The sequence below is a fragment of the Sphaerodactylus townsendi genome, linkage group LG02 (genome assembly GCF_021028975.2).
Source record: "Sphaerodactylus townsendi isolate TG3544 linkage group LG02, MPM_Stown_v2.3, whole genome shotgun sequence".
Taxonomy (NCBI): Eukaryota; Metazoa; Chordata; class Lepidosauria; order Squamata; family Sphaerodactylidae; genus Sphaerodactylus; species Sphaerodactylus townsendi.
The window spans coordinates 46,658,440-46,680,536 of record NC_059426.1 but is presented as its reverse complement, the minus strand read 5'-3'; the positions used below and the strand labels follow the sequence as shown (position 1 = coordinate 46,680,536).

The following is a 22,097-nucleotide window of genomic DNA, read 5'->3' as shown; positions in this document are numbered from 1 at the left end:
TAGCCTGTTGGGTGACTTTGGGCTAGTCATAGTTTTCTCATAACTCTCTCAGCTCCACCTTCCTCACAAGGTGCTTGCTGTGGCATGAGGGAAGGTAAGATGATTGATTGTCAGTCACTTTGAGACTCCTTTTGGTAGAGAAAAGCAGGGTATAAAACCCAAAAAAGGAATGCATGCATCCAGATTTATAGCCTAGTTAGTATCTCCAGTTGAAAAGGTTTTAATTAACTCAGGTGAAAAAGATTCCCCTACCTGAGTTCTCACAGAATTACTTTCAGTTAATGTAAACACAAGTGTTCTAGATGAACCAACAATGTGAGTCAATGTAAGTCAGCTTCCTAAACTGGAGAGAGGCCTTGGCTCATTAGTGGGGAACCCTTGTGCCTCCAGTTTAAAGGGCCAGTTAGTAGGTGAAGGGCCTCTGCCAGCCAGAGAAGACAGCAGTGACTTCAATAGAACAATAGTCTCGCTTCGTATAATGTCGTTTCATAAGAAATAGAATACAGATGGGATATATTCAGATGAAAAGAATAAAGTCTATACAGGTGATTTTTTAGCTTAATTCTTCTTAAGTTGATTTACCAATGTCAGGACTAATCTTACTGTAAAAGAGGGGTGAGATGGCCTACTTCAGGCTGCAGATGTTAAAGCATCATTATTTATCTTATCTTTTTACTACCCTAAGGAGATGCTATTTTCTTTTTTTTTTTCTGTCTCAGGCACCAAAATGTTGTGGGGACACTATTTTAGTGGGAACAGAATCCACTTTCTCCCTTGTATACTAGGTGATTTTTCCCTCACTGCCAAGAATTTCACATGGCAATGTGATTTTGTATGCAGAACACACAGCGTTGAACTGCATCTATAGAAGTCATGGTCATATTCAAATTCTTTCTCTGCACTTAGTCTAACTGTCATAACATTGGGCCTTTTAAAAGTAATTATAAGAAAGGGGGGAAGTATTGATTTATGGGAAATGAAGCCATAGTGAACAGCAATAAAAAGAGAGCCATTTCAGGATGGAAACACAGATGTTGATCAGGGCAGCTCAGGGTAAGTAGCTTCCACCGGATATTGCACTATATATTTCCATCTTATATACATAATTATACTTTAAATAGCTGGTGCAGACAAAACTTTAATGGCAAATATTTAGAAATGCTTGTTTTTCAGTTCATCCAGAAGATGGCATACTTCCCAGCATAGTGTCTACTTTCTGCAGCTCTTAAACTTTCCCTCTAGATTTCCCACCTAAGTACAAACAGGGCCTGACAACCCTATGATTATGCAATCTGACAGCTTTAATAACAGCCCAGAGTCCCAATAAAAATATCCCCGCAAAATAAGTAAAACGGCTGATGCAATGAAATGTTTATGCATCTGTGACTGGATGAGTGGCCTTAGCTTTTTTAAAGTACCAAACAGGTTCAAGGAACATGGTTTATATAGCTGTAATGTGTCATATCCTTACCAGAAAACATGACTCAGGCTTTACTTCTAGTGGTATGATTCATACATTTATTTCTGAGGTATTAAAGTATACATAGACTGTCCGTACCATCTCATTTTCACTTATTTATCTGAAATGGCCTCCACATGAAAAATTTCAAACTGTTCACATTGGAATTCTTTTTTAAAACCCAGCATTTAGTCTTCTGTGATATCTTCAGCCATTTTCATGCATAAGCCATTTCTTGCATTTTCTCACATGTGTTAAATCACTGGATACAAGCTGTAACACCACAATTGATGTCTAAATGCCCCCAAACAAGAGATAAGGAGAAAAAGTGGACAGGAACAAGTCAGGCAACTGAGAGGCTTTGAGGAAGACTTCTTGAGCTTCTGCGGGGTGAAATTTTCCACACTGCACAAATTTATACTGCAGAGAAGCACAACTAGTCTTCCTACACATACATTTTATCATGAACATTGTTTTGTCCACCCATTTATTAAATTTGTTATCCCACCCTTTCTTCAAGGAGTTCAGAGTGACATGTATTGGCTCCTCCCCAGTCTTTTCATAGCCCTGTCGTCTCATCCTTGTAAAGCTGGCTGACAATCTCTAGCCCAAGGTCACCCACGGAAACTTCATGGCTGAAGCTGATTCCATTCAACCAAGACCCACCCTCTAGCTATAGTACAATACCAGTTATCATTTGCTCACGTTCACATTATGTTTTTAATAGTTGTACACATGATGAACAGAACAACACAACTTCAGTGCCTAATGTGAAAAGCAGACTCCTCATTTCCTCTGCTGATTTTTCTGGCACAATCAGCTGAGGCCAAACACTTCACTTGTAGCCCACGAGAAAACTTGAGATATCTGTCCCCAATGGGCAGACTAAAAGCAAACTGTAATGCCTGCCAGCTGGATGTACCAGAAAGGTTACTGAAAGATTACACAACAGAAGAATGGCTTTTGAGATAAGAATAATCTTTTACGTAAACGGCACTCATCCAAGACAGCTTGGATGGGCTAGTAAGGAATAACATGCCCTAGATATTGATTCTGATGATAGATACCCCTGATATTAAAGGATATTCACCTGGTTTCTCTAGCTTTTTTAACTGACTAACTGGAATAAATCCTGGATCTAAGAACTGTTTTTTACCAACTGTTTTTCAGATTGATATATTAATCATGCAGCAGTTAGACTCTTCTGATACCAATGCTGAAAAACTGCATTGTTCATATGAAAACACAGGGGCTGTTCAGATGAGGACCAAAAATGCTAAAAGCCTCAATGACAGACACAACCAAGGAAGATCTATGATATTCTCAGATAATCTGAAAGTTTTTGCACCTGTAAGTATTATACTACAAGTCTATTAGTATTACATGCAAAAGGTTCTAAAATGAACAAGAGCCATGTGCTAGCCCTCATGTCAGACATTCAGAAATGCACATTTCCTCTTAAGCCAGCATGGTGCAGTGGTTAAGAGCAGGTGCACGCTAATCTGGGGAACTAGATTTGATCCCCCTGTTTGCCACTTGAGCTGTGGAGGCTTATCTGGTGAATCAGATTAGCTTGTGCACGCCAACACATGCCAGATGGGTGATCTTGGGCTAGTCACAGCTCTTTGGAGCTCTCTCAGCCCCACCCACCTCACAGGGTGTTTGTTGTGAGGGGGGAAGGGAAAAGAGATTGTCAGCCCCTTTGAGTCTCCTACAGGAATCCAAACTATTTTTCTTCTTAATACAGAGATTCTATGTTTTGTCTGTTGTGGGTTTTTCAGGTTATATGGCTGTGGTTTTAGCTCCTAATGTTTCTCATACATCGTAGTTGCAGGTGAAACAGCACTAAAACTACCATTCCCACAGTCACATCACCTGAAATATCCACAACAGCTACTTAATTCTAGCCATGAAAACCTTTGAAAATACAAAGATTCCATTTTTATTCTGTATTTTATTTTACGTATTTGCTTATTTGTAGACAGCCTTTCATCCTGAGAGCACTGATAATCTTAACCTCCATAGATTTGTTATATCTTCTCTTACTGTCTTCTAGGCTAGTGACCACTGTGAGAACATTTTGCTGATTACTGACACTCAGTGGTCCAACCTATACTGATATTGTTACCTAGTTCCTTCTTGATCAGTTCCCAGAGTAAGGATTTTTTAAAGTGTGTACTTGATCCAATTTAGAAATAGGTTCAAGTATTGAAGTCTGATTATTATGGATATATGAACTGTGGTTCAGTGATAGAAGATCTCCTGCTCATGCAAAATGTTCTAAGTTCAATCTCTGGCATCTCCAGTTGAAAGAATTAAGTAATAGCTATGAAAGACCTCTACCTAAGACCAATAGTGGGATCCAAAAATTTTAGTAACAGGTTCCCATGGTGGTGGGATTCAAACTGTGGCGTAGCGCCAATGGGGCTGGGTGGGGCACGACGGGGGCATGGTGGGGCATTCCAGGGGCGGGGCATTCCTGGGTGGGGCTGTGGCAAGGGCGCAGCCGCTGCGCCTTGGGCAGGAAACGAATGCATACCGGTGCACCTCCAACTAGACTGCTTCAAGTTCTGCGCGCTACTGCTGAGAGGAGGGGGCGTAACTAAGGCAAAAATCACGTGGCAAAATCACCAATTAGTAACCCCCTCTCGGCACACACAAATAATTAGTAACCTACTCTCAGGAACCTGTGGGAACCTGCTGGATCCCACCTCTGCCTAAGACCATGAAGAGACACCACAGGTCAGAATAGACAGTACTGACTTTGAAAAAAAATATTGCAGATTGATGTATTCAACTTTTTATCACCATAAAAATGCTTGTGTGAATTAACCCTAGTTTGTTGATGTTGAATACGTGTCTTTCTTTTTTTTAGTACATTTGAAAATTTATACACGAGGTTCTCCGGTGTGGCACCTATGGGTATGGCACTGGCTCCACTAGCGGGGCTGTGCCTTTGGCATTGGGATCGTATGATGGTTCTGCCCCATATACCCACAGCCTTTGTACAAAGCAGGACATAGAAATAAAATTTCTTCCTAGGAGGTAATGCTTATTACTGAACTCTATTTTTCAAACTCTGAGGAAATTAGCAACAGTTAAAAATAGGAGTCAGAAATTACTCTAATATTTAAACAGCTGAGGGAGGCAAGTGAGGGCCAGTTTTGTTTTGGAAAGATATAAACACGAATACTTTAGATGTGAACTCTGTTGCCAGTCATGTCCTTTCTCCTGTATTCATCCTGTTCTCTTAAATAAACTGATTGGTATGAGCCTCTCTCGGTTAATTTCCCTCCATAATGGCTGCAACATGCAGCTGAGGCCATATGATGTTGCAAAATTATTTATGCAATGCTAAGCCCTCGTTCTGGACTCCTGCTCAGTTTTGTGACTCACAGCAAACAACTGAAAGCCTAGAAACGATGCTTGAACCTCCACTTCCCCTCACATTCTCTTCAAAGCCACGAGATCTATTAATTGGCTGCTCTGCCAATACGATGAAACCATATGAAATATTCAGTTCCTTAACTGAGATTGTAAGTGGAATCAGCTTGCTTATAGTTGTGGGTTTTTCCCCCTGCTATTTTTACCCCACACACAAATGCAAAATTAACCACAGCCACTTCATCAGTGTAGTTCTGCAAAGGCATGCTTTTAATTATTCTTCTCTCAGTTGGCTGAAGTGAATGTTTAAGTTCAGAGAAACTGTCATTACGTTTCAAGACTTAGGGGAGGGGGGAACACTCTCCACAGATATCATCCCAGTGACTGATGAAACATTCATTTCCTTATGTTTACTTTCCAATTTAAAACTATCACTTTCCTCTGACACGTTTACACATAGTGCTTTTTTGAAAAAAATATGCCCACAAGTGAGATGTTCTACGGTTAGGAAGTTAAAACAGTGTTTACAGTAATTTATTTCGAAATAGTATAATGTATTATCAGTAAGAACTGTACCTTTGAAAAAGTTTAAAAGTTAAGTATATTTAATGATGCCTAACATATTTTATTGGCTGTGTTTAACAAAAGGCACTAGGCTGCAGTTGTTTCTGACAAGCATGAAAACATCACAGCATGATACTGCAAAAGGAATTATGTAGAGAAATTACAAGTGATCCATCTCTCAATGAATTATCCACCTCAATAGCCTGCAGAACTCAGCTACCAATTAACACCTACTTTATTACATGTTGGGATGTACTTAATAACTTTCATGTGTTTATGCACTATTACCTTGACTGATGCCTCTTGTACAATTAGGCATAATTGGCATATCAATATGCAAAAGTTAAAAGGATTAACCCTCTTAAAACTAATGAGCATTTCTGTATCCAGCTGCTAAATGAGACAAAATTAGCATTTTTCACTTTTGGGCAGGATTTTATCATGCAGTTTCTCATTGTTGGTATTACCTTGTTACATAACTTTTATTTTGGGGGGATGGGGGAAGAGAGAGTATGTGGGGATGACAGACCAAAAAAAGTCCCCCCCCCCGCAAAAAAAGTTGCAACAGACATAAATATTTGCTGCTTGCTTTCCATAAGCGCAAGAGTTGCAATTTATGTGCTTTTGTAGGGAGCTGAAAAGTTGTGTTTTCTTAACAGCTAATTATAGAGATGCAGGATATGTCATTTCACCCTGCAAACTTGGCTCTGATATAATAGATTGAAAGCTTGCCATGCTGCTAATTTCCTCGCTCATTCTAGTATTTTCATCTCTCTTCCCTTCGCTCTTTCTCTCTTTGCCATGCCGAGTTTTTGACTAGATACTGACAGAATGAAAAGTATGTTGGCATATTTGCTTGAGCACGCCTTCTAAGTGGCTGGTGAAAGGCAAACAGGAAAGGCCGATATCTTAAGAAAAAATACAAACATTTCAAAATACACGCTGAACAAACAGTGGGAACTTGAATGGAAAGGATTTTCATAAAAGTTAGTATTACTAACTAGAAGGTCAATATATTGGAGTAGAAAAATAGAATTTGTAATGCATCTTTATGGAAGATGGGTAGTTACGAAAATAAGTTGATCACTTTTCCAACCAAGCAAAAAAATTGTATTGCAGTTTGTGGGATTGGATGAGTATGTTTTCTTTTCTTGTCTTGTCATTTACATTTGGCAAAATTTAAAAAATTACATGACTATAAGGCGAATCAAAATTCAGCAAAGAGGGACAGAAGTAAAGGCATCTGACACTTGTAAACTCAGCCTTACAGTGAAATACTTGGACCTTTCTCAAGCTGATTTTAGCAGAACTTGCTTTTCAATGTTCTGAAGTGCAGATTCTACATCTCTTTGTGTAAAAAAGAGAAAACATTATCAGTTGCACATATGTAATGAGCACTCTCTCATTAAGCAAAGAAATCTTAATACTATTAATCATTTATATATAAAATGCCTCAAGTCCATATTGTATGAAATCTTGAACATTAATATAATGCTACTAGGAATTAGTGAATCTTCCCTTGTTCCATTCCTTTATTGTTGCAGAATTTATCTCTGTTCTGTGTTCCAGTCATGCTGATTTTACTTCAGTTGGAAGAATTTCTGAAAAATGGTTTTGAAATTGGAACATGCACAGTGTGCAACAGCTTTCAATTTTTGGCACCTTTCTCTTTCTCTGTGTTACTGATGAGCAAAGTGCATGTTGATGAGGCATTATAGAAAAGCAATCTTGATGTGATCATACATTTCATTTCATCAAGCATTGTTCTGAGAGATAGTTTTTGTGTGAGTGCTCCTGTACATTGACAAAACACAAAAAGGATCTCGCTATTACTGTCCATGCAAGCAACAATTACCTTTTTAATGTACATATGAAGATCTGAAATACATAAGGTCAGGAAATGCAAATGACAAACCAGTCAAACCCAAGAGAGAAATTTGGACAAGAAGAATTTTGGAAACATCCCTAAACCCTATACATGGTAAACTGGAAGAAAAACCTTGCCAAATACCACTATGGCTATAGCTGAGGTAGAATTTAAACCAAGCACTCTGTGCAACAAATCCTTCTATACACTGTTTTATATAAATATGTTAGTAGATTGTATATTCTTCCACCACAGAACAAAGCATGCTGGACCTTTTTTTTTTGTAGAATGCTTCACCTGGGTCCTAATACCTACTGCTTCTCTCTCCCCCCTTCCCCCCTATCCATCTGAAAGCAAAAATAAATTTTGGCATAAATGCTCTTGTATCAAAGTATCATGTTCGATGATGCACAAAATAATGGTTTTGACAAAGGCAGTGCATAAAAATGAATGATAATTATATTTGGTCAGGACTATATTGTCCTGGAAGCATACAATGAACTAACTGAACACAGTTTATGCATAATTCTGAATACTTTTAAGGGCTGCAGATTGAATCTTTAGCTAATTGATCAGTTATCTGAATAGATCGAAAATATTTTGATCGATGAAAAGGTTGGGGTGCTGTCTGGTTTCCGGGCTGTATGGCCGTGTTCTAGCAGCATTCTCTCCTGACGTTTTGCCTGCATCTGTGGCTGGCATCTTCAGAGGATCTGATAAATGCCAGCCACAGATGCAGGCGAAACATCAGGAGAGAATGCTGCTAGAACACGGCCATACAGCCCGGAAACCAGACAGCACCCCAGTGATTCTGGCTGTGAAAGCCTTTGACAATACGATGGTGAAAGGTTCTGCTCCCTGGGATGAATTAGTGGCGGCTTTAGATTTCTACTGCAGAAGAATTTTTTAATACAGGATTCCTTGCATAAATAGAAACTGGGTGGCAGATCTGATCATAGAAGAGACTTTCAATCTGTGTTTCCTTGATAGCACTGGCTGAGCCACCAGCTAAAGTTTAGAAATAATGCTTTCTTCTTCTGAGTTATCATTCATTCTGTGCTGACCATTGATAATTGATCTGCCATTTCAAAGTCAAGAAATTTCTTTAATACCTGTCCTTTTTAGCAACTATCTGGATTGTATTAAGCCTACTGCATTTTGACTGTGGGCCAAATTGGTTTGGCAACTGGCTAATTTTGTCTGAACTACTCCCATTTATACGTTTGTTTCTGTTTGTTCATTTTGTCTGTCTGTTTTGCAAAACCTCTTAGAATAAGTAAAATGTACATACAAGGCCTTTTTAAACAACCATGAACTTTCAGGGTCATTTGATATGGTAGAACATAGATTCATAACTGTGTTGTTGTTCTAATAGAGATCAGCTTTTTTCTGTAGGACATATAGTGTATGAGACATGAGATATGTGAAGTTAGCTTTGGACAAGTCTGGTAATAATGAAACAGCAATGAGAAGATACATAGGCTTGCTATATCTTTGCTGTGTTTACAGTGTTTGCTGTGTTTACAGTGGGGAATATCATGATGCCGCTAGATGTGATATTAATATGGGCAGTGGTAGGATTCAGCAGGTTCGCACCACTTCAGCAGAATCGTTTGTTAAAATGGTGCTTGTAAACAACCAGTTGTTAAATTATTTGAATCCCACCACCGGAACCGGTTGTTGAATTATTTGAATCCCACCACTGGATATTGTGTAGTTGTTAAAAGCGGTGGAGAGTCAGATTTGATTTCTTACTTCTCCTCATGAGTGACAGACTCTAGGGGCTTTCCGCACTGGAAACCAGAGGATTTATTACTGCTGCGTTTCCCTATCTAGGTTTCACCTCAGGTGTATCTCAGCACTGCGTAACTGAGCTCAAGCGTTGTTTTGTCTCCAGTTCCCCCCCCCCCTCAGAACTGCACGACATCCCTGTCGCCAGTTATGCCAGACTACACCTTTCTGCTGGAACAAGGATTCGATGCACCGCTTCAAAGCTTGAAGTGCGGACACATGCGAAACGACACCTCATCCGTTCAACCAATCAGGGAGCCGCTTTTGTGGCATCGCGCAGAATGGGAGAAGTCGCGTAGGGCATGTGACACTGTAAACTTCGTAAAAACTGTAAAAAAAAAGAACGCTCCCGTTTCCCATGGTAACACAAGCTCCAATCACGATCGAGGAGCGAAACAGGCACCAAGATGATCCTGCCCACTTAGCTCGGTTCCAGGGGGCCAAGTAAGTTGCTGTGCGGACAGCCTGGAATCGCCCCCCACTGAAGGGAACCGAGTCGACCTTAGCTCCCTTCTGTAATGCGGAAAGCCCCCTTATCTGGTGAACTGGATTTGTTTCTCCACTCCTCCACATGGAGCCTGATGGGTTACCTTGGACTAGTTACAGTTCTCTCAGCACTCTCTCAGCCTCATCTATCTCACAAGGTATCTGTTGTGAGGAGAGGAAGGGAAGAAGTCTGTAAGCTGCTTTGAGACTCCTTACTGGAGAGAAAAGTGGGATATAAATCTAAACTCTTATTCTCTTTCTTGACGGCAGAAATCTTAGAACTGGACCTAGACTCTATAAAATGGGCTCTTCCAGAATTAATATTCAAGTATTCACTGTTTCTAAACCTCAGAGAGATACATAATGAAACATCTTTGTTCACTGGTGCATACATTAAACATTATTCATTCCAAAAGATTATAGATTATAGTTCTTCTGGATGAGATGAAACAGGTATCTTACGCTTCTCTCTAATACACTATCAGAGGCAACAAGCAATTTCCCACTATTTGATGCCTGCTTCTGCCTCTTCCTTTCCCACACGTGACTACTTGCCTTAAGTTTCAGCTAGCCAAAGGGATGAATGACATTCCTAAAATCATAGGCCCTTCTGTTGAGCAGAGATTTTTGAGCTCTGTCAGGAATAGTGAGTCTATGGTACGTGTTTACTTCACATTAAGCTTAAAGTCAAGTTTGAGGCTTTGTATGTGGAGATTGTCCTGAAGTATATCCTGATATTTAATTAAAATGACACTAAATCACATTGAATTGATAAGAGTTGGCATCTCAAACAAAGGTAATTGCCCGTATTGGTTTTGTACAAAAATAGAGCTGCTTGGAAAATGTGCAGCCAACACAGACTGTCAACTCCGTTTATAGATCAATATGTGAAAACCATTGATCAGGCAGGCATGTGAAACAGTAACACTTTGCGTTCATTTCTTGTTTTTCTGCCGTGTTAAGGCTTACAGGATTATCAGCTTCCAAAATATTTTGACTTTTGCATAAATATGTTATCTGTTTAGTGTTAATTAAATGAGTCTGCAGCCCTTTCAAAAATGTTTCCAGTTTCATGATTTCCCATCCCCAACCCATCCTTCCTCATAGCTGCAGGTAGTTTTAGTTGAAAATGGATTATTTCCTTCATGGAAAGATCATTAGAACACAGTTTTTAAAAGAGCGTATTTAGTAGAAGCAAGGGTGGTTTTTTTTTTGAAGATTTGTTTTGCTTTCTACTTTGTTCTCTCCTGACAGAAAAACACAGACACTGATAAAAAACATTTTTTTTCAAGCAAGGATGGGCACAATGCCCATAAGATTCTGTTTTTTAATCAAAACTGTGCTGCTTCATATCACCTTCAAACTTAAACATGCACCACCATCTTGACTTTTATTGCTGTGCATCATCTGACAAAATGGCAGTGTTCATTGAAGGTAGATGTAAAAAGAATATGAAAGGCTCAGATGATAAATTTTAAAGACTAAAACTGGAAATTATATGTTCTTAGCAGTCCTCAACAAATTAACTTGTTTGTTAGAATGCAAACAGCTATTGATTGCATGGCAGTTTGGTGGTGGCAGAAAGTGCCGTCAGTTGATATGGCAACCCTGTCGAGTTTTGAAGGCAAGAGATATACAGAGGTGGTTTGCCTTTGAGTGCTTCTGCATAGTGACCCTGGACTTCCTTGGTGGTCTCCCACATACTAATCAGGGCTGACAATGCTTAGCTTCTGACAGCTGATGAGATCAAGGTAATCTGGACTATCAATAATGTCAGGGATAATGTAGCAGTTTACTATACTTTTAATGTAATCACTTATATGTAAGTCCATGTTAACAACCCACTGAGCAGTGAAGATATTTTACCACATATTCTCAATCAGTAAAAAATCCGGAGATGAGGCCGGAAGAGCTAAAAGTCTCCTCTAGGCAGAATGTTACAAAAGGTTGTACTAAATATAATAAACATCTTGGTAAGTTATAAGCAGGTTTCATCATTTCCCTCAGTTTTGCAAGAGAAAAAAAGATAGCTTTGGGACCAGACTGGGCCCTTGATCACAGTTCATCTTAAGGCTTAGTAGGAATTGTGATACTCTAGTGCTGTGGTTTGACTACTAGAAAGTCTGAAAAAGTATGCATCAGTTCAAATTTGCTGTTGTTCCTACAAGCTCCCAAAACCAGTGACGAAGGGAGGGGGAATTGCGCCCGGGGCATGAACTGCCTGTGTGTGCCCTCCCCGCCCCCGACATGCCCCACCCTGCCCCAACACACCCTGGCCCCACCTCCCTGCGTGACTGCAATGGCAGCATCTGGGACAAGACACCCTGGGTGTCTCCATTGCAGCTATGCGCCTGCCCAAAACTTTCATGGGGGGGTCACTGTCAAAGTAAAGCAGCTCTATGAGTGTCAGTAGTAGACTCAATGCTGTATGCTATATGAACATGATCATACTCATCCAGAAGGTTCAACACAATGTGTCATTTTTACTTTACTTTTGAGTAACAGAAAATCAGCAAATTGGATTAAGAGATAGAAGTTAGGTACATCTGGCAGGATTTTAACTTGGATCAAGGAATACCACAGACTTTGCAGGAAACATATTATGTTTGATAACTGTGATCACTTGTGGATGTTCTTGTCTTGCCATGGTCTGACTTGCAGCACAATTTTGTTTCCTTGTGATGGGAGAGCTTCATTTCCTTCAACCTTGCCAGCATTTGCATCTACACAAAAGTGAAATTGATTTTCCACTGAGATAATTGATGGTCAGGTGAGGTGATTTAATAATGTGTACGTAGGTGTCCTGAAAGTGCCAAAGCAGGACTACCGCTGCCAGAGGCGTAGCTGGGCCAGAGTGCGCCCGGTGCGCACTCTGGCTTTTTGGGAGGGCCCCACGCAGTGCCCCCTCCCACTCCCACTCCCACTTACTTTAGAAAACCGAGCAGGCTGGAGAACAGGCCTTCCTGTTCTGGTGGGAACTACATTTCCCAGGGTCTCAGAAATGCAGTTCCCACCAGAACAGGGAGAACCTGTTCTACAGCTCTTCTAAAAGTAGGAGTAGGGGCATGGAGAGGCAGCTGTGGAGGGAATCCTTGACTCCCGATGCAGTGCCCCCCACACACACACACACTTACTTTAGAAACCGAGCAGGCTGGAGAACAGGCCTGTTCCCTGTTCTGGTGGGAATTCCAGTTTCCCTAGAGACACTGGGAAATGCCAAGGTTCCCACCAAAACAGGAAGGCCATTCTCCAGCCTGCTCGGTTTTACCTAAAAGTAAAGAATGTACAGAGTGTGCCGTGTGAAGGGAAGGGGAGGAGCCAGGAGGATTTTACCCCCCCTTACGTGATCCAAATCCTGTGCACTTGATTGTGTGATGCGCACTTCCAGCACCCTGGGAGCTTCGCCGCTGACCACTGCACGTCAAGAAGACAAAAGTAATGACTACTGAAGAATTACTCAGTTTTAAGATGCACAGCAATGAAATTGAAATTGTTCAAGGTGTTCTAGTCTTGGCTCTATCATCAACCAAAAGGGAGTCTTCAGTCAAGAAATAAGAAGGAGATTGAGATTGGAAAGGGCAGTCATGAAGGAAGTAGAAAAGATTCTTAAATGTAAGGATGTGTCACAGGCAACCAAGTTAATTCATGGCATAGTATTCCCTATTACTATGAATGGGAGTGAAAATTGGTCAATGAAGAAAGCTGACAGGAAGAAAACAGATTCCTTTGGACTGTGGTGTTGGAAGAGAGTGTTACAGGGGAAGGAAAGGCAGGAAAAGAGGAAGACCCAACATGAGATGGACTGTCTCCAAAAGGAAAGTCATTGCTCTCAGTTTGCAAGACCTGAACAAGGTTGTTAATGATAGGACATTTTGGAGAACATTGATTCATAGGGCCACCATGAGGTGGAAGTGACTTGATGGTACATAATACAATGCTTCTGCACAGAATAACTGTAATAATATAGACTGAAAGACCAAATAAGTAAAAAAATTGTGATCACTGTCTGATAAATTTGCTCACTATTAACAAGATTAGCTCATGAAGGCAGTGGTGTACCACTAATGGAGACATGGGGTATTCCATGTCCCTGGGCGCATGCCATTTAAGCTCCCTCCATGCTGCTCAGGTGGGGTCCGCAGCCACAGACCATCTCCTGCACTTCCTGACCTCCCTGCTGACAGGGAGGCAGCCTACAGCCGCAGCACCCACCTGAGCCACCTGTTGGTGAGTCATGGCCACAGGCTGGCTCCTGCCCAATAGCTGGCCTCCCTGTCAGCAGGTAGGTCAAGGAGGCAGGAGCCGGCTCAGTCGCTTGCCTGAGATGTGAACCGCGACTGCAGACCATGGCAAACAACTCAAGGGTGGGTGGGGGGCTCTGTCAGCTGAAGGAGCAGCCTGGCAGGGCTTCGCCAATGGCAGCCCACAGTGGGCTGCTGGCCCAGTTGCTCTGGCCCACCAGATACCCCTCAGCCCGGCCTCGCCAGGCTGCTCTTTCAGCTGGCGGAGCCTGAAGGAGCAGCCTGGCTGGGCTGTCACCTGATGCCCCTCAGCCTGACCCTGCCAGGCTGGTCTTTCAGCTGGCAGGGCCTGCGGTTGAGAGCACCCTAGCTGAAGCCACCCTGCTCGGCCCAGGCTCACCAGGCCCGGCCCTGACAGGCAGTGGCGTCTGCCACAGACAGGGGAGTACCCCTTGTCCCAGGCGCCACTCTTCTGACCACATGGGGAAGCGTCCATTACGTGACCAGGAAATCCTGCTGTCATGTCATTTTCGCGTGCTTCAACCCTGTCCGAGGCACACAAAATAGCCGAGACAGCTGGAACTCTACTGCTTTAAACCCCCCCCTCAACCCCGCCGAGGTGGGCAGGGCAGAGCCTGGGGGGCGTCGTGGAGACAATTTGTCTCCGGGCGCCATTTACCCCTGGTACGCCTCTGCTGACAGGCTACCTGGGACCACCACCACAGAAATAGACGCCCGGACCGCTGCCGCCAGAGCAGACGCTGGCTAAGGTAAGTGGGGCACAGGGAGGTGGGGGCGCCTAATTCAGGTGTTGCCCCTGAGCACCATTTCCCTCCAGTACTCCTCTACATGCAGCCATGGGCAGGTCTATGGGAGAGGGGACAAATTAGGATTCCTCCACCTGTGTAAGAAGGATCATGTGTGAAATACTGCTGATTACAGTATATTTACTGTTAGAATATGTAAAAAGCAACCTGATCAAGCTATTTTTGAGCAATTCAAGCCCTTCGGGGATGAGGCAGCCTATAAATCCAACCAACCAACCAACCAATAAATAAATAAATATTTTTGAATAGCTGAACTGCTTGCTGAAAAACTGCCTTCTGTGTAAAGCCAGAAAATGTAATATGCACCCAAACGGTGGGTGTTTTTCCAGTCCTGATGTGGTAGTCTAACCACCAGTGGCGTATTTGTCTAGGGGACATGGAGTACCCCATGTCTAGAGTCTAGTAAGAGCAAAAACAATCAGGTTCATTTGTGTGTTTTTTCAGTTTTTGGCCTTCAGGGGGGGCAGTTTTTAGGCTAGCAGCACCACAATTTCAAGGATTTTTCAGGAGACTCTCCTGGTGATTACCACCAGATTAGGTGAAGAGATTTGGTTCCAGGGGTCCAAAGTTATGGACTCTCTCAAAGGGGTGTCTCATCCCCCATTGTTTCCAATAGAGAGCTAATGGGAGATGGGGCTACTTTGAGGGGCCAAGGCACTGGACCCCCCTCAACCCAATCTTCACCAAACCTGGGTTTGGTATTATAGAGAGAGTCTCCAAAGATACCCTGAAAGTTTTGTGCTGCTGGCTTAACAGAAATTGCACCCCTGATAGCAGGCCACCTCCAAATTTCCCCCAGATTCTCATGCTCACGATCCACCCCCTTCAGCATGGACCTAAAGGGAGAATGTAAGGGTCACAGTTTAAACATGGAAAGTGATGCTGTTTCAGGGTGGGGGGGGAATCCACCCCAAAACAGCATCATTTTTAATGTTGTTTTAACTGGGGATCCCAGATTCTCTCTCTTTCAGATGGATTTAAAAAAAAGAATCTGGTTTTCCTAGGTTTAAACACCATTGAAAGTGAGTACTGTTTGGGGAGGATTCCACTGGAGGTGTTTTGTGAGAGATGATGCTGACAATTGTTTGGTAAAAGTTTTTTCTGGGGTGGAGTTTGTGAGAGATTTACATGTAGCCACCCACTTGCATGGGCTTGGAGCTGTTTCTCAGACTTTAACAGCCTGCACTTCATGGGGTTGGTATGAGGGACAAAATTAGGAGAAGAGAATTGAGGTGGGAGGAAGCTATGCTTAGCTATGTTTTACTAGGGTGGGGGGGGTGTTTTGTGAGCTGGTGCGAAATCACTGTTGAGGTGAGTGGGGGGGGGGAGGGTGGCCCGCCTACATGGGGGGCACAAGAGACTCAGGATTTGTCCCAGGCTCAGAGTTTGCTTAGATCAGGGTGTAGGAACCTGCAGGCTCTCAGATGTTCAGGAACTACAATTCCCATCAGCCTCTGTCCAGCATGGCCAATTGGCCATGCTGGTAGAGGCTGATGGGAAATTGTGGATCCCTAGGCTATCTGGAAATGCAGGTTCCCTAACTAGGCCTAAACTCTACACCTCTGCTAACCACTACATCATATTGTCAATACAACCATCCTTGTTCTCTGTCTGCGTAAAGTTAGATTTTACTGAAGTGTTCTTTACATATTACAGTCCCTTTTGTGGAAACTACTTTTCTATGGATTCATCCAGAGGATGCCTTAACATTGATGCATCACTACAGACATGGCTAAAGATCTTTTTATTCCAAGGATGTTGGGGTAAATGGATCGGGGCACTTAGATGATTGTGTGTCACATGTCTTGTCGTTTAACGCTGCTTTAATTTCTATTTATTTTAACACTTTGCTATATTTTGTGATCTTCAATGGTTAGTTGCCTAACAACTGAGTTCCTTATGAGACAGAAAAGCAGCATATAAATAAAATATGTAAAAGGCCAAGACTACATGGAAGCAGCCAATTGCCTTGGGATTTTTCACTAGAACAGGCACACCATCAAGGTTCTGATTCCAGGAGAACAACCCATAGGAATGGCTCCAGAAATGTCATTATAGGCTTTTTAATACTACAGCTGTGCTGTAGGCTGAACCCACTGAACGATATTTCTGATAGAGGAACTGTGAGATATAAATGGCCCCACAGTCAAAAAGCAAGGCCATTTCTGCATGGCACAATTATACCGGGTTACAATCGGTATCTTACAGTCTTGGTCTATTTTATCATGGTTTCACCCTTCACATGGCTGCCTGTTTCTGTGAAGGAATCAAGTGAAGACCAGGAGAAAATACTCCAGTTAATTTCACATGAGCCTGGGTCTTTTGTATTTATACCCCAATGTATCCACACATGTGAAAACATCCCCAGTGTCCCGTGTTCTGATTGGCTGTTGTTTTGGGCAGCAGCGGGGGAAAATGAAGCCCCCCCTTTTCCAGTTCTGGATAGGGCCCGAAGCAGACCTTAACATGGCAAGTAGCAGCAAAAAACAATGGGGCACAGCATCACATCACATACCCACTCACGTTCTCATATTTTTGTGGGAAACGAGAGACTCCCCCCTCCTGTGACATGCCCACTAACATTCAGCCCAAAGTGCACATCTCCCTAACTATATGCTTCAAGCAACCAGTACATGTACAGAAAAGAAAACAGGGACATTTTGGGACTCCACTCCTGATTAACCCAGGTGAAATGAGCAGTAAACGTACTTGGGGAAACATTTTGGTAAGGGTGGGATGCAATGGTTAGTGGCTCAGCAGAGTTGAAAACTGACATGATGTCAGGTGGGGAGATCAGGGTGTTGGGTGGGAAAAATAAACTGTTTCTGCTCCCATGGTGTTTGCATGGCAGAGGGTTCACTGTGGGATTTTTGAAAATCCTGGGATGATGGAAATATTGTGGGACAAACCCGCTTTAGGACTGGGAACCGTGTGAACCTCTTGACCAAACTGAGATATTTCTCTTGCTCAACCCATAATATTTGGACCATGCAGAAACAACCCAAAAGGAACAATTTAGTAGTGACTAATTAGAGACAAAGTCCAGTTGTATTCACTGCAATCCTCAGCAGAGTTACTTGAGTCTAAGGATGACTGCAATCCATAAGATTAGATTGCAGTAATTCTGCACAGTACTGTCAGTCATGATGAAGTTTAGGCAGATCTGAGGAGATACATGGTGCCCTTTACCTGTTCATCCTGCAAGAAACCTGCTTATATATTAATAATTTCTGCAGATCAATGTTTAGCTAACTCAGCCATGTGGATGTTGGTCCCAATGATGTTTAGTCTTTTTCACAGAGTCTGGCTGCACCACACCTGAAAAGGAAGTGTTGATTCTATGAGAAGCCAAATTACTACATAATAAGGGGAGGTCACTTGGTTTGGTTGTCCCTGTGGGTTCAGAGTGTTGCATTTTAATGATGTAGATGAATTCTGATTTTTGACCTTTGAGAAGATAAACCTTTCAGTATGAAGTTATCAACTGGGTAAGTATTCATTTGATGTGGTAGTGAAAAGATTACCTGTTATTGCTGTTCTATAGGTAGTGATGATCTCAGTGTTAAGAAAACAGTCTGATCCTATGGAAAGTTAAGCACATATAATTCAATTATTTCAATGGCCTTAACTCTGCATAGGATCAGGCTTGTTTGAAAGTGGAATTTGCAGAGGCGTTCTAAAAATATTTTGATTTTTTTGTTAATAATAAACCTCAAATACGGAAATTCCATTATCTTGATTGTCAGTATGCCTTATGGTTCTGGTAACAACATTCCCATTCTTTATCGTATCCTTCTTGTCAGCAGTTACATGAATCCTATATTCATGTCTTTCCAGGTATCTAAATCAGAGAAAGATAGGCACGTTGGAATTCTATACCATGTAACCTTCAGTCAACTCACATTTTAGCTAACTAATTTGTAGACAACACCCCAGTGACAACAGACAGCAAATGAATCTTCGGTGCAACTGTTAAAATCCAGATTTAATTCATTCCAGATGCTTTGACAGAGGTAGGCAGCATGGCTTTCTTATGAAACCAAGATTTTACGTGAGCTTGGGCTAATTAAAAAAAACTTTATCCAATATGATGCATGGATTGGGGGGGAAGCATTTTGAAAACTTCTAAGTCTCCCTCCCCCACATTATACCATCTCACGCTGTGAAAATCTTTTACTCTATTTACCAAGTACAAGTGAGTCTTGCCAACGGTTCTGAAAGTTTCCTTATTGTGCTTAGATCCTAGCACTTCAAAGGCAGATGCAACTCTATAAATTAGCGAGTGTGCTATGCTGCAATGGTTTCAGACTGGAACTTAGCAAAATTCGTTCATAATTCACTATTGATTGAATACTAACACTAACGTATGAGGGGGATAAAATTTTTTTTGTAAAGTTAGTCCTCTGATTACTAATTTGAATCAAAAGCTCTAACCTTGTTAGCATCTGGACTTATTTCCATAATAACAACCCCTTCAGAACCTACAAAGTAATGAATAATTGACAACAAATGAAATGTTTTGATAGTTGTCGGCACAAAGCATGTTTAATGTTTTGTGTTGCTTCCTAGCTAATTATGTAGATGACACATTTGTCAGACCTTGACTGCCATTAGAAACGTGTTTCCAGAGGGGAGAAAAACAGGCTATTCATAGAGTAATTAACTAGAATGCTCAATGACCTGTGAGAGATTCAAATGGCTGCCAGTTCAGACATTGTTTTGTTACAGAAGCAGAGGGGTAATTAAAATTCCAAATTACAGTGCTATGATGAAGCATTTGTTTGTTGACAGTATACTCTTACTCTAGTTTGTTAATTCTTTTTTTAAAAAAATGGTTTCTAATCCATTTTATAGCTTTAGGAATTCTGTCTTTGAATTCACCGACAACTAATATTATGGTAAATTGCTCTTCCGAGGAGTACTACGGGCTTTGGCAGTTTCATGGGAGCACAAGGTGGGTGGGATGGAATAGCAGCTCTTTTCCCCAAACTGACATCCTATGTGCTGTCACTGAAACGCCGCTAAACGCAGCCCATCTTGTGAAATGATATGTTCATAATTCCGCACTGAGGAAGATGTCTTGTTGCAGGAGGAAACAATTCAGAAGAAGCAATCCTAATCAAACAAATTGAGAAAGGTGTCTTAAAACATTATGGTAACAGCGGTGAGCATCGTTTAGGCAAATGTTCTTGGAAATAGTTTGAGGCAAAAAAAGAGCAAAAGGGGAAGAAAAAGATGGTAAAGGCAAATTCTGACACAAGATGCTTAATCCAAAAATGAAGAATGGTTCCTCCCTCCCAGTCAATTATATCAATTACTAAAAATTGTCCAAAGCGAAAATCTGAGCAATGAGCAAACAAACAAAAAATCTAGTAAATGCACCGAGGAATTGGTTGAAAGAGGGGAAAGTGGTAAAGTTTTCTAACAATGAATTTAATGCAAACCCCAGTGAAATATTTATTTACTTTGCCAAAAGTGAGAATATAGCTCTGTTAAAAAGATCTGACAGAAGTAACATGGTGTTTGATGCAGGGAAGTTGACAGCGGCATGGAGTGAGCGCTGATTATCCTGAAGACACTGTCAGCTAGGATTGATTTCTACTTTCTCCCTTTATGTAACGGTTCCTGTAATACAGCTGACCCCGAATCACATTACCTTGTCATCTCTCTGAACAGATCAAGAAGAGATGAGCTGAAAATAGCTAGGCACTGACCTTGAACTTGCCAGAACAGTGAGAAGTGACAGTGGCTTTGCGTATGTGTGCGTGTGTGAGAAGAGAAACTGGGTTTCGTGTACAAAGGCAGCCAAGCTGCTTTTCAGATGAGTTCACTACAACAGCACAAGGGGGCAGAGCAGTATTAGAGATTACAGGTAAGGCTGATATTCACGGTTGTTGTTTTTTATGCTACAAAAAGTCACAATCACTTGCTCCGTCCAGTCATCTCTGCTTTCCTGATCAGCAGTGTCCTGTGAGTGAGCAACTTAATAAAATTTGGGCAACCTTCTGAATAATTTTTTTTCCAAACTGCTCATTGCCTCCTGTACCTTGAACTCCACCTGCAATTGCATTGAGAAATGATGACCTGTTTCTGAAAATAAGTAGGATCACATATGGCAGGCTGTACATGTAAGCTCTAACACAGACAGTGTGCCTGGACTACCCAACATTCAAAGCCAAGGGAGACTGAATAATGTTACAGGTATGATATGGGCACATAGCAGATTTTTCCGAATTGCCATTTCTTATTATTCACGTATAACCTTTTGTCATTTTAGCACACAAATTAAGGTTTTCAATTTGCATCACAAAACTATTTTAGAAGACCTACCAATGTAGAGTATATTATTATTATTATTATTATTATTATTATTATTATTATTATTATTATTATTATTATTATTATTATTAACCAATCAATTTGCTCCTTATATATAACATAACTATTTATCTTTCATAACTATTTATCTTTTCATTGTTCATCCTTGCACATTTTTAGCTTAACTGTCAAAGGAAGTTTAGCACTGATATCCAAAGCCTATTGAATGAAGGACACAATGTTGTTCTGGAAAGTATAACATTCTAAGGAGCTGACACTGAGAATTTTTCTTCTTTTTTTCATTTGGCCACTAGCAACTTCAGGCAGTGGGGTGAGGGGGACAATTTCCCAAGTATCATGTCTGGCTACAGTCCTCTCCATTACTTGGCAAGCTGGCTGTTGATAATATGAGGGCATCCATGCCCCCTCAATAGGTCTTGACCTCTTGGTCATCATCTAAATCCTCAAGTGCTTTTCAATCAGGCCTTGGCTGCAACACAGATGTTCCTAGCTAGACATACTTGATTTGGAGCTGCAGATCCTGAGGTAATCATGGCTCTTCTCAAACATTTGTCCTTCAACATAGAAGTCTGGAGGTAGTTCTTCTCTTTGGAACATCACCATCTATCCTCTAAAGAGCCTGTTACACCTTGCTAATTTGGTGGAACCTGGTTCAAAGGTGTGGGGCCAGGGAAAAATGTTCCCCTAGAGGTAAGCTCCTACTTTCATTGTTCTGGGCTTTTAATAAGGGACCCTATTCCCTGATGCATTGGAAGAGAGTTTATTGCTACCATCTGTTTAATTGTCCTCTCAGCTTTCTTCTGGGAATCATGAAAGTATTTTACCCTTCCTTTGAATCTCTCAGTTATTTTTAAAGACTGGGTAAAGTACACATCAATTTCCAAAGAGTATATTAAAAACTGATAAAACAACAGCATCTCTGAACAGTAAAACTCAAGGAAAACAATTTTTTAGATGAATGTTTGTTGTTTGTTATCAGCAAATGCAGCACTTGCTGCACAAGTAAATAAACAGGGTTCTTTTTAAAGTTTTTCCTCTTTTGAAATTGTTGATTTTCGCTCCTATCTCATAATTTCTTATTAAGCATAATTGATAGGAATAAAAAAAACTCTTAACAGAGTGAAGTATGTTCATCACCG

General features: G+C 41.3%; 1 protein-coding gene across 1 annotated transcript in view; it reads left to right on the top strand.

Annotated features, from left to right (window-relative positions):
* The first annotated feature begins 2,644 nt into the window (after nt 1-2,644).
* Nucleotides 2,645-22,097, top strand: part of ARHGAP15 (Rho GTPase activating protein 15) — a 520,646-nt gene continuing 501,193 nt past the window's right edge. The window contains exon 1 of the mRNA XM_048486956.1: nt 2,645-2,809. Coding sequence (XP_048342913.1) covers nt 2,645-2,809 — 165 coding nt within the window. The remainder of the gene's footprint in view (nt 2,810-22,097) is intronic.